The sequence below is a fragment of the Ictalurus punctatus genome, chromosome 17 (genome assembly GCF_001660625.3).
Source record: "Ictalurus punctatus breed USDA103 chromosome 17, Coco_2.0, whole genome shotgun sequence".
In the NCBI taxonomy this organism is placed as follows: Eukaryota; Metazoa; Chordata; class Actinopteri; order Siluriformes; family Ictaluridae; genus Ictalurus; species Ictalurus punctatus.
Window position 1 is genome coordinate 14,034,071 of NC_030432.2, and position 26,427 is coordinate 14,060,497.

Genomic DNA, 26,427 nt, shown 5'->3' on the forward strand with positions numbered 1-26,427 from the left:
TTTTGTTATATTTTTTCATGTCCATTACAACAGACTGAAGCAACATAAAATTTCAAGAAACGTTTGGGAGGAATCCTCAAATATTATCCATACTTGTGAACTAGAGTTTAAACATATACAGTATGTGATCTACTCTTAAAGGTTTTTAAAGGAATATACATACTGTAACAATGAATAATGTAATAAGAATGTAGAAAAAAGGTTTTTGGGATCTTGGCCCTCTCTGCATCCTGCCTGTACTCAGACCAACTGTTAACTATAGCCAAGTCGAAAGCATCACACATCCAGCATGTGTGATCATTCTCATGGGCCACTTTTTGGACCGAATTTCAATTCTGTACAGACTCATCAGTTGATCCAGTAGGTCAACCCCTCCCATTGCTTTATTGTACAGCCTTACTACCTGCGGACAAGTGATCTTCGCATAACTGGTCTTGGCTTTTTGTCCCAACGTTGCATCTCATTAACATTGCCAGCACCAACTAAGTTGGAAGCCATGACGACTGGTATATTGTCAAACCATTTGACCAGTGCCACCCTCCCATCATGGCTCACAACTTGGTAATAGTTTCCTCACTCCTTTCTTGACATGTCTTTGTCAAACATGAGTGGTGACTTTGCAAAAACAACAGGCCCATGCTGCCCTAGCAGCATTAATTTTCTCCTCTGCCAGTACCTCCAACAGATTGTATGTTGTGAAAAAAATATTATTATTTATTATTTATTGATGTATTCATTATAATTTTTTTTTCTGGTTTCCTTGTCTGCCTCATCTCCTGACTCCAAGCTGTATTGGATAGTTCTTCATTTACCAGAAGTTCAAGAAAATAACATAACATAAATTAGTATATAACAGGTAAAAACTAGTCTTCCTGCCTATTTGGTTGGTGAGCCATGTCTGTCTAATGTGTTGCCTAAAGCTCTCTCAGATTAAGTTAGGGGTAATGTCTTCATTGTGATTGGTTCATCAGGGACCAATTAGTGACCAGGCATTATTCATATTATAAAAGTATGCTATTTTACTGGTTTAAACCAAAAAACCATGTGATGTCCATTCCAATGGACGCAGGGTCTGAAGGGGTTAAACACTGTTATTGGCCGAAATTAAACTGGTCTGGTAAATATATATGACTTTTGTTCATCCTGAACGTTTATGTATTTGAGGGAAAACTGATATAAAATATAATATAATATATGATCAAAGAAACACAACTTTTTCCTGTACCTTATTAAAAAGCACCAAGTACCAAATTGTTTAATATTTACTTAAAGTCAGAATTTATAACACTATTTTCCCTAGATTCTGTGCTAGCCGGTATTTGCATTGTGCTAACTATGACCATTGTAACGCTTTCTACGCTTTGCCTGATTCAAACATCATTCGTTCTCCTTTATAGCTTTATAAAATATATTTTATCAAAAGAAATTCTAAAAAGAAAAAAGGGGGGAAAAAACATACATATACGCCATACATATTTGTTTTATTTTTTGCAGGACTTACTGATTTACAATTGTTCTCACAAGTCTTATATGTGTGAAATCGAGCAGGCATTACTGAGACAGCTAACCCGCACAGTGGTATATTGAAGGCCCCCATCTAGCAGACTGCTTTCTCTGGACAGCAAACACGGACATGGCGGATTACGATACCTACGATGACCGGGCTTACGGTAGCTTTGGTGGCGGAAGAGGGTAAGAAAATATTTGTCCGAAGAACGGGAATTTTATGCTGTCGGTTGTACGTTCAGCGGGGACGAGGCGGTTTGGGGTCGCGGTTGGCGTGTGCAGTGAGTGGAAGTGAGGGCAGGCCCGGGCGCTGCGCGGTGTGCGGAGCTGCTGCACTCTCCCTGCATGATGAATGGGAAGTCGCTCAGTGCGGAAACGCAAGCGCGGGGATTGACGCTTCATCCAGATGTGCGTGAGGGATCACTAGATCGCCTTGTACGATGCGTTTCTCTTTGTGGTGAGCTATGCGTGCAAAAGCGTGAAATATTCTACCTGATTCCGCTTTAAGGCTTTTGCCAACGAGGCAGTTGGCGCCAGGTTTCCGCGGTGAAGAAGAAAAAACAACCCACATGGACAGCAAGCTGTGATGCACATAGCAAGCGATGTTAACGATTTATCGTCCATCTGCGATTTATCATCCCATTTAGAAATGGTTTATGGATTTGTTGGCACTACAGTTGTGGTTGAACTGATCTGAAACGTGATCGCGACATGGAGGCTAATTGTAGCCGGTTAGCTCAGAGCCTGACTGCATGGTGGGTGTAGACCTCGGGCCGCGCGCGCGACTCGCCTGCTGCATGAACAACAACAGACTTTCTGTACATCAGTGTTTGTCATCATCTCATCTCCTACAGAAGTCTCGAAAACGCAGCTTTTATACATTTTTATTGTCGAACAATCAAGGTTGTGGGATTATTGTATTTGTTTGCTTTAATTAACTGTCTCTACCGAATTTAATTTAAAGTCCTGGTTTATCATATAATTAAAAAGGATATGAATTTATTTAAGTAAGGGCTACATGATGGACCAGATGATCTGTTGCTCTGCTTGTGATATTTCCCTTCCCTTCTTGGTAAACAGGTAAAGATCACCTCACATTGTTTTGCAAAAGATGAGATTCTATCTTATCTGAAACTAAAAGTTGGTTTGTTCAGTGCAGCTTTCTTTCTGCAATCCCAGTCCTGTGCTAATGATTAACAAACCATATATATTGCACCACCATGTGATATTTATGACTCCTCAGGCAAGTTATAGTCATTTAAATGATTTTGTGCTAATTTAATTTGTACCTTCCTGAGTAAGTATAAATATCACATGCATTAAGAGGTTTGGTAAAATGTGAGAAAGACCTGCAAACAGAAGATTTTACATGTGACTACAGAATAGTGTTTATTTAATTAAAGGGTTTTCTTTCTTGAACAGTCTTCAGTTTGTTAATGAAGGAGCACCATACATTAACACATTTGACCAAAAGAGGTTTTGTCATGGGGACCCCTGTATTTACTTGCATTAAATTGTATTTTTTTTATTTGTAAAAGAACCAGCACTGCCTCATCACGTCAACAATAGCTTTAGGATCTTCGCCTTATAACCTTTTGTATAAATGTTCAGCATTTGCGAATGTAGTGATATCGACAAAACATAGAAAGTGTAGTGTTACATGGTAGGATAGAACCTAATTGGCTTTTCATTAAAAATTTTTTATTTTTTTTGCAATGTTACATAATTACTAGGTGTTTTATTACAGTTTTGTTTTATTCAGTGATGTTCATGGCAAAGGATCATTGCATGCATGTAGATATTTTCACTGTATTTATTAACGTATTCACTTGTATCTTTTTAGATGGAGTGAAGCATTAAAGCTAGGAGTTTCCCCACTTAAACTTGATGGATCAGTCTGTTTGTTTACTTTTAGGTTATTTAAATTACATGGTGGGCTGTCTCCTAGATTAGAAGCACCAAGACAAAGAGAGGGATTTTCAAGTGACTCTGCTACTGATTTCACTTGTTTTGTAAGTTGCATGGAAACTTATTGCTTACAGTACATTATTCACAGCTGTGGAGCTATGATTCAACCCATGCTAAACTTGGGGGGGGGATTCTTTAAGTGATCTTATGAATAATGGTCATGTGTAATCCAAATGTACAAGTAGTCACATGACACACACCCCCCTCCCAGTACATTTATAAAAATCATATGAAACTCTCAATCTCCAATTGTTTCTCAAAACAATTTGATTCAAGGACAGTGCAGATTCTGCAACTTTTGCATAAAACAGCGAGCCATTACTAGACAGTCAAATTCCACCATCAGACTTTAAACCAATAATAAACTCATACATTGCAAAAAAGTGGCAAATGGAATGGGACCAGTGCCTTCATAACAAACTACAGGAAATCAACCCTGTTATAAATAAGACAACTCCTTAATTTCCCTTTTGGATCCAGACATGATCAGACCATATACACAAGACACTCAACCATGCTTTCCTACTGAACAGTGAAGAACCTCCAACATGTGATTCCTGTAAAACAAGGATGACTGACTGTGAAATATACACTAATGAACTGTCCTGGTCTTAACAAGACTAGACACCACTTTTACTCAGAAAATAGGTATTTAGAAGTCTTCCAAAATGTCTCACCAGGAAAAATCCTTGGGTTTTTACTGAATATTTAAATGAAGGACCTCATATAGCTGCTGTTGTTGACACTGCTGAAATGTTGTAAGATTTTGTTGTTGTAAGAATTACTGGAATGCCCTGCTTTACCTACCTTGATCTTGCCTTCAAAATGGACACTGATGCTGGCATGACATTAAAAGAACAATAAGTAAATAAATCAATAAAATATATCTTTGGGAAGACACACTATGCTCTTTGCAGGACAGTTTGCTAGACAAATATGCCTCTAAATCAATAATCCAAATGTAGACAAGGTATCATTCCCACTATTCATTAGGAAAGTGTATCTACGACTCATCACCCTGGTGATGGAAGCATTTAAAAAGTTTTCTATGTAAAAATCATTCAGACAATAGCAATCAACCCCCCACCCCCCCACACCCCCCCCCCCCCCCCCCCCCCCCAAAAAAAAAAAACATCGTTCTTATTTCTCTTAAGAATCATGCAGCACTACCTTCAATAAAACCAGAAGAATGCTGATTGGTGTATAATTTCATGCCAGTTTAGCTTTTAAAAATTTGGCTCATTTTGGCCTGTTTGCACTCTTCCAAAAACATCCTACTCATAAAAGCAATATTAGACTTCTTTTTAGTTAGTCTAATGTAATACAAATTAATTTGTGGCTTTTAATATTCAAAGTTTGACATGATGAGGAAAAGGCAAACCCCTCAAACGTCAGCAGACATGGCCTGCTTTCCTACTGTGTTGGGGTCGGGTACTTTGCTTTCCCTGTAGATACATTTCCTTTGACACCAGTGGAATGTTTCTGGCATGTTGGACACCTCCTGCATGTGTCGTCTTTGCCAACACAGGCTTGCAGTGACACAGTTTCTATTTGAATTTCTTTGATTTTTCCTTCATAAAGCTTCTGTCCAGCTTAGTTCTTTTGCAGATACATTTCTGCAGGTGAAACATGTATTCACATTTGTTTTGCCTAGTATAGTGCATTATAATAACCATTCATAGACACAGGGTTGTGAGCTGTATAGTGCTGGGTAGTGATGTCTTCCATTCGTGCGCTGACTGCTCGCTTTATAATAAACGAGATTGCAAAACTGTTATTGTAGAGCCCTCAGAGGAAATGCAAATCAATTTCTTTCTGTGCCACTTCAACAAAGGAAAATTAGTTCCAATTAAATAATTTTTCATTTTCTAGTAGCTGCAAGCATTTTTGCAAAACATTCATTGCTGCAACATGTTAGAAGAATATTTGTGTTAGGATTGGAACATGTTTTAAACTAGTTATTGTCAGGGTTGCTGAAAATAATTATGTAATAATTTCAATAGTTAAATTTTTGTCATACAAATAGGACTGGGCAACATGGCCAGAGATGAGTGGGTGACAACTCTGGATGTCATGGTGTATGCATTTTTAATGCAGAACAAAAGTGGGCCTTTTCTCAATCTTGCAGTCTTCTAGTTTTCATGAGCATTTCCTAATTGATGAAAGACATTGGTTTTAAAGTGCCCATGAAATGGTTTCTTGCGTGTGATTTGAGTTTTTATAGTAACGTGTTTCCTTGTGAAACATGATATCAGAGTGAAGTGCTTGACTGACTTGCACAAAAGCCAGTAGCATTTAATTACATTTAATTACACCACACTCCCACCGAATTTATATTATTGAGATATACAATAGATTATTGAGAGACTTTTACTTATTTTTTCTGTGGGAGAAGCCTTGGCGGTGTATAAAGATGAGAATAGCATACTCAGTCAGTCTGAGGTAGCAAAATACTCCACCATTGAACAACCCTGAGTTGGTAAAACACGCTGGAGAATTGCCTGTCTCATAACTGCAACACCTCATACAAATTCCACCCTCTTCAAAACCAATAACTACTTTTTTCCTCCTCTCAAACTGAAGAGAGTTGGAAAAGTGAATAGTGTGGGACAACACATAGCCATAAGTGCACTGATAAACCATGTTTGCTGCTAACAAGAAACTTCAGTAGAGAAGAACCGCCTCTGGAGGCGGGACATGTACTGTTTTAGATAGAAATTAATAACCCGATCATGGTTTTGCCTAGATATGAATCAGTATATTTTTGTTTTCCAGGACCTGATGAAGTTTCTCCCCCCCGAATATACTATAGTATTGGTGTCCATATCATTAACAGACGGGAACAAGAAGCTTTCAGGTTTTTCCCCATTTTGATTTCAGGGGCACTTTAATCATAATGTCAGACATGGTAATCCAGTCCCAGTATGTGTTGGGTACCCCTGTGAATTAATGTTAAGACATTCAGTGTTCATGACAAGTCATTATTATTAATTACGCACAGTCCTTGTTGGAATCGGATCACTTTTATTGTTGCGAGTTGTGCCAGAATTGAAAATACTAAAAAGATCTGAGTGACTAAAACAACTAGTGCTTTACCATGTGATTTTCTAGTGAAGAGTGGGGCATATAAAGCAGCACTGCCAAAAGTGATGGTAACTACTGTTTGTGGGCAAAAACACCGCTCCAGAAGGTTATGTAAGGTAAATACTGAACTGCTTTCAGAAAATGGAACAGCATCTGTAAATGACCAATGTGATTTAACATCACAGCCTGATAATATGATGTGACTGCTGGTATATAAACTGTTTGAATATCTGAGCCGGGTCTGCAGCTGGTTCTGAAACTCTTCTTGGATACACTAGCTGTTTGATTCAAGAGCTGTCACTTCTCAAGATGTACATGTAGTCATATGTGTTGTTGGTGTTGAAACTTGGTTTACAGGGATGATGTACATGTCTTGAAAATCTCAGCCGAACACTATGCAGAGCTAACAAGATAAGCAGCACAAGCAGTGTTTTTGCAATATGTTTTCAAATCGCTACTTTAGATGTTGTATTTAGTCCTATAATAATAAGTGAGGTTCAAAATATTTCATTTAAATTAATTAAAATAGCAACATCTAATATTTTAACTGCTTGTTACATGAAGCTTTAGAAAACTGTTAAATGCCCGTTGTACTCCTCAGTATTGATGAAGCAGTATGCCTAGTACCCTAAAGCAGTGGTTCCCAAACTTATCCAGGGCAAGGCCCCCCAAATGGCATTAAAATTTGACCAAGGCGCCCCTTTTGCAAGATGTCTTTAAAACACATTAAAAATACAGACTTGTGAAAATATTCCCACTTTTTAAAAAAAAATAATTACCTGTTTTATCTTTACATTAGGAATTGATTGTGTGTGTGGGTGGTTGTCTGAGAGTGAGGATTTATTTTTGACACCAAATTGTTGCGGCCCCCACTTTGAAAACCACTGCCCTAAAGTGCTTTAGCGTTTTTTATAAAGTAGCTACATGTTTATGAATGCTGTATTTCATCGTAAAGCCCAGTTCACACCGAGACTGTTTAATGTGCGTTTTTTTTTTTTTTTTTTTTTTTTTTTTTTTTTTAAATTATAATTTGTGTTCATGTTGTGCTGCATGAAAGTGCAAATTCACTCTGTCAGTAGATGGCGCTATTTGACGAGCAGAAATAACCCGTTACACATGCTGGGACTCTGCACATCTTCCCATTTCTGACAGCCGCTCATCACTGAGAAGATGGAAACAAAAAAGTGGCTGAAATTGAAATCATATTCCATCATACAGCTCTTACTATTTCTGCTGTTTTTCTATAATAGAAATAGTATGAATAGCCTATATGCTTGTGTGTGATTCAGAATTCAGCCAGTATTTGCAGCCATTTAAACAAAGGTCTCTATATATGCACGCATACCTACTGTATATGCCAGGTGTCAAATAAATAGAATAAACTACCGTTTAACAGAGGTGTGAAATATTTGCTGGAAAGGGACCAAAGAAACAGAAATGATGCTGTTTACTGTATAATACAACACTGAAAGAATTAAATGGATCGCTTGTTCACATAACTCACACGTGTGTGTGTGTGTGTGTGTACGTTAGTAGCAGTCTGGGTAATTCTGAAGGTGTGGCAAACATGCTTCCTATGAGACGTGATGCTAGTCAACTGCATCTTTTTCAAACTGCTGCTCATGCTGCATCATGTGACTGCAATACTCTGAATACACCATCAGCCCTGTTCTGCGTGCATGAGATCTCAGAAACCAGTGCTTGGCTAGTGTCACTCTGACAGGGGAGAGACAGAAATGGCATCCCTCCCACCCTGAGAACCAAGGATCTCCTGACGTAGGGCGAACACTTTTCTCTTCCACCATTCAGAAGCCATTGGTATGGTTTTTAACACAGGAAAATCACAAAAGACAAGCTTACTTACAAATAAAACTGATTCCTAATAGTATTAAGATTATAACATTACACTTTATGTAATGGCGGGGGAATCCCACAATATTTATTTTAAAAGAAATTCTGCAACTACTTTTTTATTACTGGTTAAACGGTTTTTTAAAAAAAAGTGTCACATTTTTAGTCATGGGCAGTGTAAGGACTAATGTCACCTGTAATAATGAGACACGGTGATTAAGACATCATGCAACACTGTAAACATTTAGTCTTTTGCACTGAGAAGCTGAATGTAGTCTGACTGGTCAGATGCACTCTGCTTATTTATTTGATTCACTAAACCTGACGTGGAATCGGAGACACTAAAGCTGTGTACACTGCCTAAACACTAAATTCGGTGGTTTGCTGTGTCACTTCCACAAAATGGAGTACTGAAAAAGCTGAATTTCACCAGTACATGGTGCAGTTCACTTTAAGAAGGGGAAAATATACAAATCTTAGAATAAATTCTGCTGTAAACAGTTGTGCCAAAAACAGCTATTTATGCAGTATGTGATGTGTATGTATCAAAAAGACTGGTATATAAGAGGGCAGATTTTTGAGTTTGAAGAAAATTTGATCTGACACAAACTAGGTTTAAAATGTGATTTGGGCAGATTGAGATGTAGGGGCATTGTGGCAGAAAATGCAGTGTTTGACCTGCTGGCAAAGAAGTGCTTGGATACTGAGAATTGCCCCAGAAATGGTTTTTATGGTTAATTCATTAGTTTATTTGGGTCAGTAAGGAACATTATGTCCACTAATATGGTTAGATTTTTACACTTTTATTTATTTTTTTTCATTGTTATTCTGTTAGACCCCGAGGTGCAGGCGGCCCAGGCGGACCCCGCAAGCAGAAAGAGCTCCCAACAGAGCCTCCATACACAGCATACGTAGGCAACCTGCCCTTCAACACAGTACAAGGAGACATAGATGCCATCTTCAAAGACCTCAGCGTGAGGAGTGTGCGACTAGTCCGAGACAAAGAGACCGACAAGTTTAAAGGTGAGTCACAATTAAAAGCTTAATAATAAAACCTCAGTATCTGCCTGCCATTAATACATTTTGTTCTGACCTTCCTTTTAGGTTTCTGTTATGTCGAGTTTGATGACTTGGAATCTCTGAAAGAGGCTTTGACGTACGATGGAGCTGTGAGTAGCTTGTATTACTGTTTTTAAAATAAAATTAAAAATTTTTAAAAAGTATTAATACAGACTGTGCTGACGTGCTGGCGCTCTCTTTTACAGCTGCTTGGAGATCGATCACTGAGGGTGGACATTGCTGAGGGCCGGAAACAAGAGCGAGGCAGTGGGTTTGGCTTCCGAAAAGACGACAGAGGTACTGGTCTCTGAGTCCACTCATCATAAAACTCTTCATATATTCATAAGTTCATAAGACATTTGATGTTTGTTTTTTTTTTTTTTTTTTTTTTTTTTTTTTTTTTTTTTTTGCAATAACGCTTTCAAAAACTTTTAACTCTTCACTTACTCGGTCTTTCAATCACCATTGCCTACTCAAATCCAGGTCTTAGTAAGAATAACAATTCAGTTGGCAAGAAATGTACAACCCATCAAATCATATGCCTTTTGAAAATTCTATTAGAATAACTAAAGCTCAGTGCAGTTACATTTTAATGATTTAATAGAGAGTATTACACCCTGTAATATGACATGTCTCTGTATAAGACATATCTAAATTAAATTGAAGTAAACCATGTCTTGACTTTCACAAAAATTAAACAAAGTGGGGGTCAGATGATGCTCGCAGAGCAAAGAAAGTCCATTTTCATTAACATGAGAGCATATATGAGGCTTGCATAGTGTTGTGACATTTGTCTTTCATTCATTCATCATCAGTAGCTGCTTTATCCTGGTCAGGATCACGGCGGTTCAAATTACTATTTTGTTTATATTTTGAGAAATAGAACTAGAGCAGGTAGGATGAGAATTGGTGAGAATTCCTTCAGTAATGCTCACAAACAAAGCTCCTAAGTTTGTATTTTTCTTTTTAGTAATTCAACCAAATGGGCTGTTATGCTGAATATCTGTTCAAATAGTGTGCTAAAGATTTGATTATTGAATATCATAATTAATTGGATTGATTAGATAAATCGAATCTAATTAGATTAGTCACAATTAAAAGCTTAATAAAACCTCAGTATCTGCCTGCCATTACGTTTATAAATTCAGAATATAACTTTGATTAATGTATTCGTATTTTTGATTAGTCACACTTAAAAGGGACTTATTTTGTGTAGTTTTAAGTCACCGGATAAAGATGTAGGTTATTTGAACAATAATACATTTTCAAATATTTTTTAGAATATTTACCTAATAGTCACTGAGTACTTTGTTCTAGCGTTCAACTAAAGCGCTACAAAACAATAAAAACAATGGTTTTATGAGTTTGACAACGTACGTGATAGGGAATGGTCAGAACAGTTAAAATACTGATGATCTTCTCTGTATCTCCTGTGGTGTTCTTTTTATATCCCTCACTTCCTGAGGTATTTGCGGGATTTGATTTGTAGGCTGTCCAAAGTGAGGTACTTTATTCCAGTATAATTTAACTAGAATTTTACAACTAAGCCAAATAACTTGGATTTTAGTAGGTGACTGTTCACTTCCTGCTCATTCTTCATTCACTACAGTGTCTTTGTTTTCCCTTATTTTCTACTAATAGCAAATAATCCTACATCCTAGGTTTCCATGATCTCTCCTCTTAGCTTCACTTCCATGTGAACTGCTTTCCCAAGGCTGCCTTTCTGTGAAAATGGTTCCCTTTCCTAGCAGTGTGACTAACCAGGGCATGGCAGGAGATCACTTTAGCAGAACCAGTGTGTGTGGGTGGCTCTCTTCAGCCACACACATTTTCTTTAGATTGCAGTGTGTTTTAAACGTAGCCCCATGTGCATTTCAGGCCGCGGTGCCTCACGGGGGCCCAGAGGAGGTGGACGAGACTCCAGAGACGACTACGACCACTCAGGAGGAGGTGCGATGAGTGGGAACAAAGGCATATGGGCAAAAAAAAAAAGCCTGTTGTACAGGTCTAGATGATCTAGCTGGTAGCTTTAGTATACCCTCAGTCATAGAAATGAAGAGATGCTGTAATATTCCCTTGTCTTTTCCATAGATTTTTTTTTTTTAAATCTTCATGATGTCATAGGGACTCCATCTCATTGCCATCAGTCGTATTACAGTCTCACTGCTGGTGTGGAAAGAGATCCCTTTTAGGAGTTGTCTATAAATACTGATCTGACATAAGAGCTTTATTGTAATTATTTTGAAGCAAATATTGAAGATCAGTATTTTGGTACAACTTGTGTTTTAGATGTGTTGGTACATGCATTAAAATCTGCTTTTTCTTTCCAGCCTCAGGGTTTAGAGATGATGACTTCATGGGTGGGAGGAGTCGTGGAGTTGGTCGTCCTGGCGACAGACGGGGTGGCGGTGGTGGAATGGGCCGCTACAGAGATGGACCTCCACGTGGAGGCTCAACAGACTTCAGAGAACCCTCTGATGGTGTCATAGCTTTATTAATGCTTAATTTGTATGCGTATTATTTCTATTAGAGATGTGAATGCTTGTGCAGGTCTCGTATGTTTTAATGAGTGATTATATTCTTGGCTTATTTTTAGATTTGCGGCTGGTTGACAACAGCAATAATAATAATAATAATAATAATAACAATAATAATAACAATAATAATAACAATAATAATAACAATAATAATAATAATAATAATAATAATAATAATAATTCCAGAAAAAATAATCTCCGAGTAAATGGGTGACAAATTAAAGGAAAAATCTCAGACTCTGGCATGCTATGGAGGGAAGCTTCTCCAAATCAATGAAAAATGTATTCTGTCTAATCTTTTATTCTTTGAAACATTTCTATCCTGATGGGAGTGGTCTCTTCCAAAATGCCCCACACCATCCACCTGGCATGAGGGCTATATGAAATGATGTAAACCAAATCTCATGGCCACCAGATCTCAACCTGGTTGAACATCTGTAGAAGATTTTGTAGCTATGGCTTGGACAGCAGTCTTGAACACCATAATAAAAAATAAACAGTTGAGGCAAGAATGGTGTTCATCCCTCCTTACAGTTCTTGTAGAATTGTGGCACGGTGTATTGAAACTGAAGGCAGCTTGTCTTGGCCCAACACCCTACTGAGATACCTTTTTCAAAAAATTTTCTTTAAATAGTCACCTGATTGAACATTAGTTTAATGTGCTTGGTATTTACTTTTTAAACGTTTGTTGTGCCTCTGAAACAGCACTGTATTGCCCCCTGTCGGTGGTCGGTAGTTAGGTTTTTGTTTCTGTAGCCTGTTATCTCAGCTGAGTCAGTAGCTCAAAGTCATTGTTTTAACCCCATTGTCAGGCCTGAACAACCGATCTACATCTTCTATTAGCACACAGTTCAGCATTGTTTGTGGCAAGCTCACAGTGATGTATTTTGCCACGCTTCCACTTTGCAGCACCTGATAGCTGAGGGCAGCAATGTGTTTTAGAAAGTGTTTGTTTATATTTGTGTGTGTGTATGTGTGTGTGTGTGTGTATATATATATATATATTAATTATAGCAATGTTGACTCTTTTTAGAGTGTGCTGTAATGCTTTCTGCCTTCCTCAAGGCTGTATTTTTCTCTCTTCTTCAGAGGAAAGAGCACAGAGACCAAGGCTACAGTTGAAGCCGCGCACAGTCTCCGAGCCCCTGAACCAAGTGGCCAACCCAAATTCGGCCATCTTTGGGGGTGCCAAACCCAGGGAGGAGGTAATATCCAAAGACAAACACTAAAGAGACTGCAGCCTCCCTCAGTATGCTGAGATGGATGGATGGAGGGAGGGATGGAGTGGGAGGGGGGCCAGGGGAGAGGAGAGTGCAGGACCAGGACAAGAAGACAAAATGAAAAAGAGAAAAGAAAAAAAGTGTCATCATGCCAACAGGAATATGATAAGACTCTGTCATCATTCCTAATAGTTAGAGATGAATCCCTCCTTCAGAATCCAATTTGATTTTAATATATTTATTCAAGAAGGAAAAATATGATTAAAAAAAACATACACTTTCATGACACAGTTGCGCGCGCGCACACACACACACACACACACACACACAAGCATACACAAATGAGCAGCTCGTGAATGCATGTCAAACAGATAAATTGTTTTTACATCCATCCCTGCTTCCCTGTATATAGTGCCTGCTCTGTACTGTAGTTTGTCAGGGGAAAGCTCATTTACATTCTTTGTGGTGCAAAAAGGGTTTGATAGCTGCTGTCTCATGGAATCCAAACTGTTTTTAAAAAATTAAGTCATGCTACACAACTCCCCTGTCACAGTTTTGTGCAGTTGTAACAATGCAGTTTGGATGTGGATTTAATTTGATATGGCCTCTTTACCTGCAGGAGGTTATAGGTACATGTAACTTGTGCTTTTCAATAAATTTTTATTTTGTGCTGGTGACGCAGGTTATACTGTCAGTGGATATTTCCCCTGCCTTCACTCCCTTTTGGTTTTTTCCCTTTTCTTAAATGTTTAACCTGGAAACATTTGTAGATTTGATGTTTTCAGAGGAGGCACAAGCAGTTTTATGTCCTGTATGGTCAGTGCACCAGCTCTCACTTGTTTGTGGAGATCCCTCCTGTAAAATAAACCTAGATCTATATATTTGGATGCACATTGGGTTACTAGGATGGTGCTCTCCTAGCCCTCCTAGATGCTCTCCTAGCCCTGGTTGTGTTTAATGGAAAATTGGCTTGGTAAAGCTGTGTAGTAGAATTGTACAAGCAGTGTTCAGTTTTGGGGTGAATGTAAAATAGAACATTTCATGAACAGAAATAATGAAGTTTCTTTTATTAGCTTACTGCAATCTCCTGTTCACATGGGACTGATTTTATTTGGTCACTTTGTTCATCAAAATATTAGGTGTTACCTTTCAGCCTTTGTGAAACAGGCCCTTGTGAAATCATTGTTCTTATTTTTTGTTTTCTTGTTTAAGAATTGATATAGCTGTGTGGCTGCATTATTCCGGAAGGCTAGACTGGATCTACGGGCTTTGGCCAGCAAAAAATCTTTCAAGGTGCCAAGCTTCTCCACTTGGCTAAAGAGAAGATGATTGAAAACAGGCACGGCATGGGTTAACACCCACCCGTGACTATCTGCTATAAATGAACTTCCTACACACCTAAGCGAGCCTCTGAGGACAGTGGCTTCAGTTTCATTCTGTTGCCTTTGGGTAAGGACCTTACAGTATCTGCTTTTGTCTCCTTTTCCCAAGGCATTATCATGTTAAAACAATTTGAAATGTAAGAAAACAAATAATTGCTACCCAGTTGTGTGTTCTGTATTGCTTCCTAACTTGCTGCTCAGTTATTGAAATATTTTAGTTTCCACTGTCTTAACCATTAAACGGCTTAAATGTTAGGAGAATCTGAATAGTCATTTGTTTCGTACACAATTCAACATTTTGGAAGATTTTTTTTTGACCATGTCTGTATAATCCAGGTGAGAAATGCTTTCTGCGATAAAGACAAAGCCACACTATGAGTAGAAGAGTGAAATGAAAGCATGATAGATATGAACATGGATATCGGCTACAGTATCAGTCAGTCTCTTAACTTCCACAGCATGTACTTCATCCAAAAAAATGAGGGTTAGCTGTGGATCTCTAACACAGTCAGTAATACTGCCTTCACATAGGAAACTTATTAAACATGCATCACACACACATTTCCGGTCAAGGTGACATCAGGCACTCGTCTTGTCTACTATTAGATCAAGTATAGATTTCTCTTTGGGTATCCATGTGTCAACCATTTTATTTTACATTTTACTGAACATGAAAGACGTAGAGCATTTTCTTACTGTACTATAAAAAGAATTGGCTGTTTTTATTCTTTGTTTTTCTTTTCATTTTCCTACACTGTTTATGGCAATAAAATGTATCATCTTACAAGTGTTTCAGATGAATATCATGACTCACATTTACAGCACATGAGAGGTTCATGTTGGACAATGCATAAATAACCACATCTCTGGATTGGGACATTGGTGGTTTCTCACCTAATTCATGACTCCAGTTTCAAACTATCTTTTAACTTCATTTATCTTTTAGCATTTGGTTGCACAGGTAAAATATGCTGGATGGCTTATATGTAGGTTCAGTGTCAATATTTTTGTGTTTTTGCAAAATCCCCATTTCTAACAGAACAATTAATACTTATTTTACAAAATCTAGTCAAAGCATCTGCCCTAGCAGTAGAATTTAACTGAACCATCATCCTTCGAGTTTTGTGAGCCATTATATTTCCCGTATATCAGAGATGTCTGATTCTCAGATCTGATTGGTCAAAAGATGTTGATTAATTTTCTGTGCAGCTCTGACAGTACTTCAGGCTGTAAGGCAGATTATGGGTTTATATTAATGTGCTGGTTTTAATAGGTCAATAATAATCTGTATTTATATATGTGTGTGTGTATATGTATGTGTATATATATATATATATATATATATATATATATATATATATATATATATATATATATATATATATATATATATATAATATAATATAATATAATATAAAAATACACACAATTATGATAAAACTTGGAGATGTTTATTTAACTTTAATGGAAGGAGTCTCCAGTGTCAGTACTCTGTAACAGTTGGAACTGAAGTTGTAACTTAAGTAGTCTATCATGGGTGAGTCTTCAAGCCAGAGGAGTTTGTTTTCTGGTTTCTCTGTAACATGACAAGCTGCATATCTCTCTCTTTAACTTCGAGGGAACAAAGAGAGGCTGGTGAGTATGGAGGACCATATCAAATTATTGATTGATTGATTGATATATGTAATAATAGGAAAATAAAGGAATAAATAACTTGATAAAACAATTTTTAATTAAATTAATTGTATTTTTTCCTTAATTTATTTTCAATTATTATTAATTCTTATTGTTCTAAAATAATTTATTCTTTTAAATATCTTTATATTAATTTATTCCTGCCTGTATTTATTTTCATATATATTTATTTATACATTTTATTTTTACTTTTCCGTGTGCAACATGCAAATGGTGAGGCGGTCCTTGCGAGCTCCAGTGCATGATTGGTTGAGAGCTCACGTATAAGCGTTAGGTCTAACTAAGCGATAGAGATCAGAGTTTTCAAAGAAAATGGCGGCAAGTAGCAATACAATGTCCAAAATGCTACGGGATGTGGCAGATCAACTAGAGAGTTGTAAGTTCTTTTCATCGCTTCGCATTATGTTGAATTATTGTGTAGCGGCCACGATTTTCCAGAAATTGTGTACCGGAGAGTTCAGTTCCCCTGCTTCCCCTTCAGCGCGTGCTGACGCTTAAAGTCCCAAACGGACAAGGCGCTTATACTTGACGCGCTCGCGGTTGTAATATTCTTTGGAACGAAAGGGGGCGACGCTGAGTAATCGTCATATAAACCAACAGGAAGTAGCTGAGAGAAGTAGTAGTTTGTCGGAACAACCATAGCAACGCTTACAAGCAAGGCGTCTCGAGTGTAGTTGCTGAATACTGAGGAGGAATTGCTGTTTGTTGTTTACGATGTTTGTTTTCAGTAAACTTCACTAAAACCCACAAAATGGAAAAAGGAAGAGCAAAAAATCATATAAAACCCAGTAAACCTTGAGATTATCACGTGTCACATTACAACAAAATATAGCTAGCCTATAAATATGAGAATATGTATAAAACTAAATTGAACAACCTTTATTCATTTCATTAAGATTTTTATTGAACATGGATCTTTTACTTTTCATTAAACAGATTTATTATTTATTGTAGGGTCATTTTGTAAATGGTAGCAATTACTGTAGACATAAGCCAAAAAAAAAAGTGGGAGCTTCCTGCAACTGTCATTTCTCACATTTACAAAATGAGGTGATTATTATATTCACCCATCAGTGTAAATGTCTCTTTATGTATAGAGACAAAAGAATGAGGTTTAATCACTGTCTGATGGTGTAGTTAGTGACTATTTATTTGTGAAGATACTGATGAATGAAAACATGGTGCACCCCCTAAAAAACTTTCAGCTTTGGCTATATTCTTTCAACAGTATGTACAAAGCAAATTGAAATCACAATTTTTTTTAAAAACCTTTCCATGAATTTTGTGCCATTTGGCTATCTCTATAGTCCCACGTGGATGGATCATACAGTACATTCGTACCTTTCGGCAAGAGTCGCATCGAAGTCATTCATTTCCGGAAGTGGCGCCGCGCGGCTAATTACAAAAAATACCGTGTCAACCGCTAAGCGCACTCCACGCGCTCGACCGCCCACTCCGCAATGACGTCATTTTTGCCGCGCGTGAGCTCTCAACCAATGATGCACTGGAGCTACGCAAGGACCGCCTCCTTATTTGCATGTTGCACACAAGTAAAACTAAATAAATATATAAATAAATATGGAAATAAATACATGCGGGAATAAATAAATATAAAAATGAATGAACGCATAAATAGCTATAAAATATATGGAAAGAATAAGTAAATGAAAGTTAAAGAATACAAGTAAATTTAAAAATAAATTTAGAAAGTAATAAATGAAGGAAAAAGTAATACAAAAATAATTTAGGATTAAATGAATTATCTTTGTTTTATCAAGTCATTTATTCCTTTATTTATTTTCCTATTATTACATTTATTTATATATTTATTTTTGATATCGGCAGGTTTGGTCCTCCTGCAGGTTTGGTGAGGAAACAACTGTATAGTTGCTGTAATTGGTGGAGTGATAACAGGGACTAACTTTTTTCACAGACATTCAACATCATTAAATATAAACACCGTTTTTTTTAAGTGCATTTTTGTTGGACTTTATGGGTGAAATTTTTTATGGGTGAAACAGTTTTAATAAACATTTATACATCATATGAAGTATATTCTAATCAATAGAGACTGGGAAAAACATGTTTCTGATTTCAGCAGAAAGCCTACAACTAAATGTACAAACAAACCAAACACACCATGCACTCTTTATGACCACACTCATTTAAACTGTTGCCTACTGTAAGTCATGGCCAACAAAATTCTTTTGGAGCATTGACATTTTAAAACATTTTTTCAAGATTAGGAAAGAGAATAAAGGCAGTCTGTCTCAGTGCTTTTCAGCTTGCAACCACTAGAGGTCAGAATCTTACTATTCACACGCTATCATTTCCTATTCGACTGTATTTCAATACTCTAAAAGCATATCACGGGGGAAACACTAGAATGTGTGCAGTGGGTTCCTGCTTAATCTAAAAGACTTCAGCTCCTTCAGAAGATAAAACATGCTCCAACACACACTGTCGACGTTTACTTCCAAAACCAACTTGTTCCTGTGGTGAACAGCCAGGCTTTCAAAGCTCTGTACCATTTCAGTGTTTTCACCATGGATGATAAAGGGCTGGAGATGATGTCTTAAAGAAGTGCACCACCATCTCCTTTTTCTAGAAGATATTTGCTCTGATGCCATTCCACTAAGCTGTCAATCAGGCTCCTCCATCTTCTCACTGATACACTCCTCAATGACTGTGTTGTCAGAGAAGTGTGGTAAAATGAACTGAACCATGTCTACAGAGCAAATCCAAATATTATAAAAGGGACTAGATTTAAAGGATCATTTGGGAAGTTGTAACCTTCAATGTAATTCTGACACCATGTGCAGACATATGCATTCATGCTGCATTAACTTTACATATTGACAGCATGCTATATGACATTAATAAACATGGTAGCAGGTATTCTGAACCATTTTGCATCCAGGGACTGAAAAATGTACAGATCCCATAACTACCGTGGCACAGATTAAAATCCAATTACTCAAACATTAATGTGTTCCGAAATATTTATTTAATTGAGCCATTAGAGCTTTTTTCCCCCTGAACTTTGAAACCATGCAACCCAAAGCAGTTACAGTGTGTTAAAAAGTTCGGCATTTTGTATCATATTTACAAGTTTTCTTAGTCTGAATTAAATTATTGTTAGATTGCTTAGAGCTAAAATTATATAATAACTATTCCAGTAATAGCTGACCATAGTCTATCTTGATCTCCGTCAACATTCCATTTAAAAAAATATTTATAATGGTGGACTCCATGGCTATATGTCCTGCACCCTGGGGACTTTAGGCATGAAATGGTATACCATGTGTAGCCTACTATATAGGCTACACATAGTGTGTGAACAACATAAATTTCCAATTGGGTGGCCAGATCTGTCTTTGTGGAGTACTGCATCCCACAATGTAGTGCAGTCACATCATTTTCACCATAAAAGACAGAAAATTGATATGAAGAGGGCAGCAATGACACCCAACTCATTAACAGAAACTAAACAATAATGTATTTGACTTTATCTTCGTAAAATCTTATGTTATCTTTACCTTTTCATGAATGTTTGATGTTATGGAGCAGATTTTTTTTTTAAAGCTCTTCAATTCATAACTTAAATCTTGGATGTCTTCGATCTTGGTTCAGAATGCTAATTAGCCTCTCGTGCTAATTATGGCATTACTACATTCTTGTGAAACCTGTTCCAAAATTCTCCTTTAACCAGCAAACAGAAATACTTTTTGGATCACGGTAACAGTGAATAAACTAACATTGTAAATGATACAGTCTGAGGAGCAGCTGTTTCCACAACAACATTTGACTTACAGGAGGAGACATGACAGTGTAAAAAAATAATAAATACTGCTTGGGTGGTCTTTCCAGGTACAGATAAGTCAAAACAGCCTGAGCTGGCAAAACTTCTAAGTGTTGGCAGATGAAATGATTCTAATTTCCCTAATCGTAAAGAAACTTTCTACAAAACAACACAACAGTGAGGCAACAGGAAACTTTCAAACATTTATTAATTTATTTATTAAGATAGATAGATAGATAGATAGATAGATAGATAGATAGATAAACTAAATAAATAAATGTACAAGCTACAGTGCACTGCAATACAATACAGCACGCAAAAATGAGATAATATACTTTAAACTGAATGTAATAACATATAATTAAACTAAGCCGTTGACCATGTTATGTTTGTCCACCACCAGTCTGTGTTTTGGTAGCTAGTATCTGATCTGACCAAGCTGGAGTTTTAGCCGGGTGGTATATTGTATTCAAGTGTGCTATTTGGAACACACACAGTCAGTTTAAGACATGCCCTCTGCCTACGACGTGCGCGTTCCCGACCTTTTCACGTTGCCCAAGGTCACGCGCACGTACTACAAAACTACCAACAATAGCGAATGATACGTTGAACTGCGAAGTGGAAGTGGGCGAGTTTTACAATAAACTCTTGGGCTTCAGGTCAGGCAGTAGGACTATTGGAGAAACTTGTGTTGTCCCTACACTGGAAAATAATTTTTCGGATTCTGCATTTGTCGGACTAGAGAAAACTTTTGAGTTGCGTTGTGCAGCTACGGAAAGTGAGTAAGTTATCTCGCTTGGGTTTGAAGCCGTAGCCAACTTCGCTAACCAGGTGATCCATAAGGACAAATAGTTGTTAGTAATGAGACATGAGTATGAGCTGACGGGTACAGCTGGCTTCTGGGGGTTTCTACCGAACTTTCTAGCTGAAGTTAAGTCCATGGCGTGGTAAGGGATGTCCATTAAAGTTTCAGTTTGAATACCGACCGGATTCAGTCTCCTGAAAACTTCTGTATAGGGTTTTTCTTTTCTGACCCGTTGATAAAATGAAAGTGCCCTGATTTTAACTTCCTTTAACACCGCTGTGTGTGTGTGTGTGTGTGTGTGTGTGTGTGTGTGTGTGTGTAGTCCAGCCCAGCCCAGCCCAGCCCACTCATTTTATTTCATTTCATTTCATTTATCCTCCTATTGTCATGATTTCAGTTGGTCACCTGTGCTCTTTGTCATTGAAAAACTTTCCAGAAAGAAACAGAAGCTAAAGGCTTCCTTTCCCGAGACAATTCTCTATTCATGTGCTCACTTTAACCGCTGTGTTGATTTGTCAGTATGTCAGAAATCAGGAGTGGAAGTGTGTGTCATGGGTTTGTTGTGATTCCTGCATATTGCGCTGATGAGGATGATAATACATTTCCCAGACTCTCACATGCTAGTATTGTTTCCTCTTTATAGATGTGTATGTGATATGAGCTGCACTTCTCTGAAGCTGACACATTACACAAACATCACTGGATCGTAGTCAAGGTAAGGACACTTCGACAACCTTCAGCTACTTATTTCTACATTTTTGTGAGTTGAAAGAATACTAATCGTATCTCTATTCACTATATCAAGAGTGTATGAGAAATACAGACATGACCCCAGACAAGAATTTCAACACGCTTGTCTGTATTGAGAAAATCAAATGGAAAGCCTGTTACTAGACGTCGAAGGGCGGTTGTTGAATTATGTCGATAAATATTTCAAATGTGCAGCTGTCCAAATTGGTACAGTCTAAGAAAGAGCTCGTAGGATTAAACCGACCAGAAGGAATGTCTTACCCAAGCATATGTATTTAGTTTTATGTATATTTCCGACACTCAAGCAATACAGTAAGAAGATTGTTGTGGTTTTCTGGCATTTCAGGCACGTTCAGACAGAAACTGAGGTGCGTTCTGATTCCTGTTTTTACACTAATAATGCATAAGCACATATTCCTCCCTCTGAATAAGTAGTCCCAGCTAGGAAAGGACAAATTGTAAATATTTAAAAAGTCGTTTATAAAGGTGTTTGACTGAAAAAGTGTACAAAACTTTGTGTTTTAAACGTTTACTGACTGACGCAATAGCTGTCCTTAAACTTCAGTGATATGTGTGTTTTGAATAAACTGGTTGTTCTTTTTAAAATTCTCTTGTGGTGATCATACCTATGCTTTAGGTGCACTCTGTAGTATTTCTTTAAAGTGGTTTCTCAGTTGTTCACCAAATGATACACTTCATAGCAGCAAAGCTGAGGTGATACTGCAAATGTAGTGTACCAAAGTTTGATTTGTGCAGTCTGTGACCAGCAAATCTTATAGTGAATTCTTTACTTCAGGTATGTGGACAGTCAAATACTTGGCTGGTCATGCGAATCAACGAAGCACTTTGAGTTTTTCTTCAGGTGTTACCCCCACCCCATTTTCTCCACAATTTTGTCTTGCTATTTCCTACCCTTCACTTGGCTCACTTGGCTCTCCCCTATTATATGATCGCAAACAACTGGGTAGGGTGGCGGCTCAAAAGTACTTCCTTCATCTTTTGGAATTGCTCCTCATGCTGCGTCACAGCTCTGCGTAACACTTAAAGGAAACCACAACACTTAAAATAACCCCTTCCCAGTGCATTAACTCACAGTTGGATGGTGTCTCCTGGAAGGTTGGCACAAATGACTGTGGCATAGTCAGGATTCAAACTTGTGATCACCCACCAATAGGGTGAATGCTTTTCTCTTCTGTTACAAGTACTTTCAGGTACTCAAAACAAGTTGGTCATTCGATTTTTGATCACTTGGATCAGGAATGAGTGATCAAAGATGTTGCAAATTAGCAACTGCCTAAACTTCTATAATTGACATTCTGTGACGAACCAAAAATGAAAGTGCTTGCATGTGCAAGTCATATGCAAGATCACCGTTTGCACTGTTGTGGCTGAGCCATGTAGGTCAACCCATCTGACAACGAAATATCAAGGATGAGCATTTCACACTATACTGTCAGTTGAATGTTTAAGGCCCACCTTCCAATACAATGGCTATGATCCAATTTGATGTGATCATGCCTATGCCCTACTCCCCCCTGAATACTTCACCGTTCATAATGAAAACTCTGAAGGGTCTCCTCTTAAAGAATCAGAAGTAACAGCCATTTGGAATACTTGAATATTATTTTATAAAGCTAAAACCAGTGTTTTTATTGTTGGCACAGTAACTGAATGGACAGATGGCTTAAGCTGTGAAAATGTCCCTAAGCTGCCACAAAATTCTATTCACTGCTGCTGTTTGATTTAGTCTTATTTTGTATATTTATAGAGGCAAAACAACTAAGTGCAAACTATGCTGATGTGCTGTTACCAATACCAATGTGGCAATAAAAAATATGAAACCTCCATCAACACTTTACTTGCTACAGTGTTATTTCAGCTGTTTTCCGTTGAATAGATGTTGACATATAGATGAAAAGCTTGACCAGAATGTATGCAAAATCATATAGGACTTTTATTTAGAACTTACCATTAGATTAGTTGTGTGTCACTTTGTTAAGAAATACAGTGTTTCTCATGTAGCTTGTAAGTTATTCTGCTAATCATTTCAAAGCTAACGTTTTACATTTGCGTTTAGCCATTTAGCAGACATGCTTTTCCAGAGTGACTTACCAAACATACAAATAGGTGAATGTGCAGCAGAACAAAGCACCCAGTGCATCTGCAGGGATTCATAAACTAAAAGACGAGACAAATGCTAGATTTTGCAAGTTGCAGAGTTGTTTAGGTGGTACACTGTATGGCCAAATGTTTGTGGACACCTGACCATCACACCCATATGTGTTTGGTTCTTTTCCAAACTGTTGCAGCAAAGTTGGAAACACACAATCGTCTAGAACAGGGGTGTCCAATCTTATCTGGAAAGGGCCGGTGTGGGTGCAGGTTTTCATTCCAACCAAGCAGGAGGCACACCTGATTCCACCTGTTTAATAAGTTGGTCTTGGCTTTCAATAGATTTAGGTGTGGCTTCTGCTCGGTTGGATTGAAAACCTGCACCCACACCGGCCCTTTCCGGATAAGGTTGCCCACCCCTGGTCTAGAATGTCTTTGTGTGCTGTAGCATTACAGTTTCCCTTCACTGGAACTAAAGGGTTCAAACATGTTCCAACAAGACAATGCCCATGTGCCCAAATCGAGGTCTGTAAAGATATGGTTTGCCAAGGTTTGAATAGAAGAACCCGAGTGGCCTGACCTCAATCCCACTGAACACTTTTGGGATGAACTGGAATACTGACTGGCCAATTTGCCCCCAAATCAGTGTCTGACCTCACTCATGCTCTTGCTCTTGGCTGAATGGGCAAGAACTCCATCTGGAATGGGATGTTCAGAAACCACATGTGGGTGTGATGGGCAGGTGTCCACAAATGTTTGGCTATATAGTGTAGAAGATAAACAGTAAATAATAATTACAATAAATTAAAAAGTCATTCAAGAAAAGTCAATCAATGAAAGTGTGAAAGCAAAACTTGCCATCACAAGCAATAATTAAGAGATGACCATCATACAACAGCTATTTATCTTCCTTAGGAACATTAGGGAAGAGTGTAATTCTTTGATGTGATCCTATATCTAGATCTTTTTTGATCATGGGATTAGTGAGAGAACGGCACTCACTATTTGCTCAAGTGTGATGAAAGTTGGCACAAGGCAAAAGTAACTTCCAATTTGTGACAGTCCATTGACTACATGGATGTTCAGACAGCGGGAAATTGTTCGTACATAAAGCAACATGGGGAAAAAAGGAAATGAGAACTGATCTAATGATTCAGTCTCAGTGTTTCAGACATGAGCAGTTTTAGGGGAGTTTTAGTAAGTGGACTTTTTCTGTTATTCCAGCATTTGCTTGTGTTTATGGTTTTTGTGACTGATTACTGTGAATTCATTTTTGTGAATGAATATATCTACACATAGATTTGTCACTTATGCACTGTCAGTGTTTAATATGAACCATACTGGTTAACCATATACATTTTATAATCAGTCCCGTCAGGATTTCGTGATTTTACGATCACATATATGATCGCAAAATCAAGCAAACTCTGTAATATTCGGAGGAGCTTGCAGTTTGCAAAAAATACTGCAGATTTGGGCCAAGACACATCATGTGACGTCATCACAACCTGTCAAAGCTCGCTTTGATTCACGTGCGTCGAACATGAGTACAGCTAAAAAGTCTCATTCACCAACAAACATCACTGCGAAAGACTGTGTAAAATAATTTAGTGCAATTACATTTTAGCCAGTTCAAGTAGTTTTCCACAAAAAAACTCTGCAATTTGCATCGCAATTTTTTTAAAAAGCCACAGCAACACTCACAAAAAATTCCACTAAATACTTTACTGTATACTGTATAATTGAAGATTATATAAATTTTAGGCTTATTTCTCGATTATTTAATCTAATTTCAAGCTTACAGTGCAAATAAACATAAATTATATTTTTGGATGAGGCTGGAAATAAGGCTGTTGTTTATATATTTAAAAAAAACTGTCATTTTTATTTTCGTGGCTCTGACAATAGTTCTGGCTGGAAGGCAAATCACAGGTTTTTAAGTCTTCAAGATGGAGGGTTTTGTGGATTCTCAGTAAAATGACAAGCTGTATTTTCTGTCTTTTGAACTTCAAGACAAAAAATGAGGAGGCTATTGAGGGAATGGCTGTTTATGGCTGATGTAAGTAATAGCAGGAGCTAACTTGTTCCACCACATTAAATATAACTATAAAAGGACTTAAAGAAACAAAAAGACGTAACATTTTTAAAATAGTTTGCATTTTCAAATTCCTTTGTTATAACACATCCCTTAATTTACTATGGTATAAGAAAAATAAAACACTTCATGTAATTATTCATGATCGTGGAAAAACGACTCCGTAGTTGGTTATTTTTTTTCTATAGTATCACACCCTGTCAAGATTTATTCCTTAGTTTTATGGTGTGCTAAAGCCTAGAAGTGTCCAATACTTGAATTTGTGCTGTATGTTCCACAGAAACAACTGCATATCTTTCTGCAGTTATTGTGGGCAGTCAGTAGTGTCCTGTATCCTGTTTCTCTGCAAGCTCTCTTGCCAGAGCAGTGTTGTTGTCTGTTTGGGCCTGTGCTGTGGGGCTGTACGTCATTTGTCAGAGGGAGTGTCCCTGCAGCCTTGTTGAACTTTGCATGGCCTGCTGTGCTTCCTGACAATGGGTAATATGTATATGAGAGAGACCTAGATCATCTGCAGCTATCAAGGTGATTTTTATTCTAGGACGCATTTAAGGATGCAGTTGA

General features: G+C 37.6%; 2 protein-coding genes across 9 annotated transcripts in view; both read left to right on the forward strand.

Moving 5' to 3' along the window:
- Positions 1-1,531: 1,531 nt before the first annotated feature.
- Positions 1,532-15,394, forward strand: eif4h (eukaryotic translation initiation factor 4h). 2 transcript variants are annotated; one of them, XM_017491096.2, is made up of 8 exons: positions 1,532-1,692; positions 9,245-9,432; positions 9,514-9,578; positions 9,675-9,765; positions 11,347-11,418; positions 11,799-11,948; positions 13,095-13,210; positions 14,438-15,394. In XM_017491096.2, exons 1-8 carry the CDS (start codon positions 1,634-1,636, stop codon positions 14,441-14,443), a joined length of 747 nt encoding a protein of 248 aa, XP_017346585.1. In that variant the 5' UTR covers positions 1,532-1,633; the 3' UTR covers positions 14,444-15,394. The 2 variants fall into 2 exon arrangements, with proteins under 2 accessions (XP_017346585.1, XP_047017232.1); XM_047161276.2 differs by lacking the exon at positions 11,347-11,418.
- Positions 15,395-16,606: 1,212 nt separating this feature from the next.
- rffl (ring finger and FYVE-like domain containing E3 ubiquitin protein ligase) overlaps positions 16,607-26,427 on the forward strand; it is a 28,797-nt gene continuing 18,976 nt past the window's right edge. Inside the window, exons 1-2 of one of the 7 annotated variants that reach the window (XM_017490739.3) lie at positions 16,607-16,678; positions 21,553-21,624. The gene's annotated coding sequence lies outside the window, so the exon portion shown is untranslated. Of the gene's footprint in view, positions 16,679-20,650; positions 20,887-20,916; positions 21,052-21,552; positions 21,625-26,427 lie in introns of those variants that run through there. The other 6 variants (XM_017490737.3, XM_017490740.3, XM_017490735.3 and 3 more) reach the window with 6 other exon arrangements.

Coding starts and splice junctions, on each gene's coding strand:
- eif4h (XM_017491096.2), top strand. CDS start 1,634: ATGGCGGATTACGATACCTACGATGACCGGGCTTACGGTAGCTTTGGT. Junction 9,579..9,674: donor CTTTGACGTACGATGGAGCT/GTGAGTAGCTTG, acceptor TCTCTTTTACAG/CTGCTTGGAGATCGATCACT. Junction 11,419..11,798: donor CTACGACCACTCAGGAGGAG/GTGCGATGAGTG, acceptor TTTTCTTTCCAG/CCTCAGGGTTTAGAGATGAT.